The 4,920-nt window shown below is 41.9% G+C and overlaps 1 protein-coding gene across 1 annotated transcript in view; it reads right to left on the bottom strand.

The window, feature by feature from the left end:
• Positions 1–604: 604 nt before the first annotated feature.
• The window catches only part of ENDOD1 (endonuclease domain containing 1), a 46,336-nt gene continuing 42,020 nt past the window's right edge, over positions 605–4,920 (bottom strand). The window contains exon 2 of the mRNA XM_003781321.3: positions 605–2,239. Coding sequence (XP_003781369.2) covers positions 1,037–2,239 — 1,203 coding nt within the window. The 3' untranslated portion in view covers positions 605–1,036. The remainder of the gene's footprint in view (positions 2,240–4,920) is intronic.

Raw genomic sequence — 4,920 nt, 5'->3', positions numbered from 1 at the left:
GTGTATATTTTCAGAGATATACAGAATAATTTTAATTTTTAGTTTGTGGCTCTTTTCTATGTAGTTATACCAAAACAATCATTTTGGGACATAAGTCAGAGGGGTGTACTGTATTAGACACTTACTTGATGCATTAGAAGACCTAGTATGTTTCTTATCTGTCAGAGATTTAATATATATCAAGTTAATCTAAGTTTGGCTAAAGATGTGTTTTGATCCACAGTACCTATTAAGAGCAGGGCTGACCCCCTTTTTCTCTTCTTTATACCTGCAAGGACTGTATTATACCATTCAAGGAGCAAAAAAATATTTGCCCTTATGAACTTCATTACGCCACCTTCTGCATAAAGTGCTTATCATTAACAAAAAATGCTTTTTAAAAATGCTTATTATTATCCACAAGAAAAACGCAGCAAAATTCAACTTAAATCTTAAATGTCTTTGGGAAAAAAATTAAAACCTTATGTGTCCTTGGGAACCATGGAAAGCTATGAGATACAGCAAATTGTATATCCCTATGGAAGTTATTTCAAGATAGAAGCATCATCTGCACTTTATCAAGATCAGTCCAAGTCAGGGAAAAGAGAAGCAAATGCCAAGAAATTGTAGATTTTTAAAATCTGTTTTGCCTGAAGTCTCCAAGAGTAATAGGAGGAATTAGATTCCATTCTCCTTTTCTCAGAAACCCTTGTGCTAAAAGTTGTCTTCTTCCTAATTATTCCCTCCTCTGTAGTTTTTAATCATCACAAATGAACACCAGAGCATTTCAGGTGGTCATCTGTGCCAGGCAGAGTAACTGGAGTTCTCAGTGGCTTTTGAGTGTGCACATATTAACTGGAGGGATACAGCAGGTCAGGACATTTCCTCTCACCCTGAGCATTTCTCTTGTGTCAAGTCTAAATTGCAAAACACAAGCAGACACCCCCACCAAAAACCAAAATATAATGAAATCAACAGGGAACAGAAACCCATTCTAAAAACAAAATACTGTAGCTTTCAAAATCACTGGGATTACACATGATTAGTTTTTTGAGTTCTATAATTCCCCAGAATTGTCAAAAGTAACCTTGGAGCCAAACCTCTTGCAGGCACTAAAAACAAACTGAAGTAAGCCACCCATGGTGCCAAAAGTAGTGTCAACCAGCAGAGAGACAATACCACCAAGCCCCATTGCAATGTCCTTGCACACAATGGGAATAGCGCCCATGGTATACACAGGGAAAGTGGCCACCTCCACAAGGACTTGAACAGGGATGCTTAGAACGTGGCAAACAGCCTTCAGCAGACAACAGAGGATCCGGAGCACAGCTCTGATAACCTTGGCCATGACCTTGAGTACCTTCCAAGGTATGCTCACCAACTCTTCACCAATGGCCCCAAAGTATGAGATGGTGGCTGATCCCAGGTGGTAAAGGCAACTTTCTATGCCATTAATCACCTGCTTGGTAACAAACCATAGGAAATAGACAATGCTCTTCAGGATTGCTACCACAAGGCAGTAAATTAATTGGAAAATCTTGATGAAAGGGGTAGCAATGAAGCCCATGAGGCTTCCCAAAAAGCTGCTACTTCTCTCAGATGCCTCTGGAGGCAACAGAACAGACCTCTTGCTCCTGGTGCTGGAGAGGGGAGTAGAGCGCTCTTGAGACTGCACTGCTCGCTCTTCATCTTGGACTTTGTTAACCATTTCCAGGATTTTTTTCATTTTCTCTGTGTCTTGCTCAGTTTCACCACAGTTGTTATAGAACAGCTGAGGGTTAAATGGAAGCAGCTTCTCAAGATCTTTTACCATCACATCCTCTATCACGTCACTGTCCCGAGTGTGCTTGATGAAGCCCATGGCCCAGCCTCCTCCCGGGACAGCACAACAGGCTGCCAGCCAAACAAACTTGGGGACTGTCACTCTGTCTTTGACTCTGTGGTCCGAGGGTACTGTGCCTGTGATAATATACAGGTCTTCTCCATTGCCACACTGCGGTGTCAAGGCCTGGTCCATTAGGCTGTTGAGATTCATGTACCACCGTTCCTGAAAAGACTGGGTCATTGGAGCTGAATTTGTGAGAGCAAATGTAGTCATCTGGAAATCACCACTAAGGGGGAACGGGTACAGCTGTCCTCTTTGGTAATCAGAATCAAGGTAATCTGTGTTCAAGGCTTGCTTGCTTCCCAGATTATTCACAGAGGTGATGGCCTCAGCCTCATTAACGCCCTCCTCTAGGGTGCTTTTGGGGTCATCAATCTGAAAGAAGAGAACAAGTGGTGAGAGGCATCCCTGTTAAAAGTAGGGATGGAACACATGAATCATTCTGTCAAGACCCTAGAGAAGTCATCATTTCTAACACTTGGTTTTGGAAGGACATGACTCTCTGGTGCATGCACTCTTCATTCTAATACCCCACAATCCTAGTGTTCAAAAGCATCTTTCAAAGAGATTGTTTATACCCTGTATACCCCAACCCTGCTCTGTGGTAACATCCATCACTCACATTCATAACCACCATTGTGGTGTTCTTTCTTCATCTGTTGTAGTTTTATGAATTTCATAGCTTTTTTTTTTTTTTTTTTTTTGCAGTTTTTGGCCGGGGCTGGGTTTGAACCTGCCACCTCCGGCATATGGGGCCGGTGCTCTACTCCTTTGAGCCACAGGTGCCATCTCATAGCTCTTCTTTAAAATATTTTTCAATGAGATTCAAAGTAATTGTAAAAATGGAAACAAGGAGAGAGTAGATCTCAATAAGACCATTAAAATCAGGAATTCAACTCAGGTAATCAGCCACCAAAGTCAGCTACAAATTGATGCACACATTTTTAATGAACATTTACATGTTTGTGAATATATGAAAATCAATCAATTCTAATCAGAGTATTTAAGTCAAATGGAAGAAATGTATAGTTTGGTGTCAGTTTTTAGATACCTACCAGGCAAAGTTAAAATTCAAACTCAACCAACTCCTGTTTCAATTTAATCTCCTCCTGACAATTGCTATCATTAAAAATTTGATCAATTTAGATATGTCTTTTATGTCAATTATAATTAATAAACACATTCACTGGGGAAAAAAAATCCCTATTCAATAAATGGTGCTGGGAGACTGAAACCAGACCTGCACCTCTCACCACTTACAAAAATTGATTCAAGATGTATAAAAGATTTAAATCTAAGGCATACAACAATAAAATCCTTGAAGAAAGTGAGGAGAAAACACTTGAAAATATTGGCCTGCTGAAAGATTTTATGAAGAAGACTTCTATGGCAATTGCAACAACAACAAACATAAACAAATGGGACTTAATTAAATTGAAAAGCTTCTTTATAGCTAAGGAGACAACAACCAGAGCAAATAGACAACCTTCAGAATGGGAAAAGATATTTGAATATTATGAATCAGACAAAATTTGATAACTACAATCTATACAAAACTAAAATTAATCAACAAAAAAGACCCAACGATCCCATATATCACTGGGCAAGAGAGATGAATAGAACCCTCTCTAAAGAAGACAGACTAATGGCTAACAAGCATATGAAAAAATGCTCATCATCCCTAATCATCAGTGAAATGAAAATCAAAACCACCCTGAGGTATCACCTAACTCCACTGAGAATGGCCCACATCACAAAGACTCAAAGCTGCAGATGCTGGCATGGATGTGGAGAGAAGGGAACACTTTTACCCTGCTGCTGGGACTGCAAACTATTATGACCTTTTTGGAAAGGGTATGGAGAACCCTCAAAGAACTCAAGTTTGATCCTGCAATCCTATTACTAGGCATCTACCTAGAAGAAAAAAAGAATCCTTTTATCATAAGGACATTTGCACCACACTGTTTATTGTAGCTCAATTTACAATCACCAAAATGTGGAAACAGCCTAAATGCCCACCAACTCAAGAATGGATTAACAAGCTGTGGTATATGTATATTAAGCCCCTAAAAAAGATGGAGACTTTACACCTTCTGTATTAACCCGGATGGAAGTGGAACATATTCTTCTTAGTAAAACATCACAAGACTGGAGAAACAAGAATCCAATGTACTCTACTCTAATATGAAGGCAGTAGATGAGCTAATACAAGGGGGGATAGGGGAATGAAGGACTGGGAAGAGGGGGAGAGGAAGGGGAGGTCACAGTGTATGGCACACCTCTTGGGGGTGGGGCACAATTACAAGAGAGACTTTATCTAACACAATAGTGTTAACCTAATTCAATTAGTGTAACCTAATTCTTTGTACCCACAGTGAATCCCAAACAATAAAAAAAAAAAAAAAAGATCTCAGTTTACTATAAAGTAAGTTGTTCACTTAGCCAAACAGATAATTAGAAAATTTAAAGGGCGATTCTGGGAAGATGGCTGACTGGTAGCAACCCTGGTCAGAGGCTCCTGAGCAAAGGAAGAAAAACTGGTTGGAATCAGAATCTATGAAGCCAAATACGGGGAGCTGAGCCCAGAAAGAAGTTTGGCAAGCTATAAATCCAAGGAAGATCATTTAAGAACATAAAATGTAGGTACAAAGCGGGCCCCAGAACTGCTTATTAGAGCCGCCCCCCTCCCGCAGGTGGTGGGCGGCCACAGAGAAGCCCCCTGCGCCAGGCTGCCACAAAAGTACTTGCTAGAGCTTAGCTCACCCCCGCTGGTGGCGGCGGACAAGTCCCCCACTCTGGGAGGGCCTAGAACTGCTTGCTAGAGCCGCGCACCCCACGGGCGGCAGAGAAGAACCCCGCCCCAGGGCTCTGGGCAGGTCCAGAACTGATTGCTAGAGCCGCAAGCTTCCTGCGGGCAGCCGGAATGGAGCTCCCCTGCTCCGGGCAGCCACAAAAGTACTTGCTAGAGCTTAGCACACCCCCACCGGTGGCGGCGGACGAGTCCCCCACTCTGGGAAGGCCTAGAACTGCTTGCTAGAGCTGCGCACCCCACGGGC

This window comes from Otolemur garnettii, unplaced genomic scaffold (assembly GCF_000181295.1).
Source record: "Otolemur garnettii isolate 467f Iridium unplaced genomic scaffold, OtoGar3 scaffold00001, whole genome shotgun sequence".
Lineage (NCBI taxonomy): Eukaryota > Metazoa > Chordata > Mammalia > Primates > Galagidae > Otolemur > Otolemur garnettii.
Note: the sequence above shows the minus strand (reverse complement) of the source record. Positions and strands in the feature narration are given on the sequence as shown.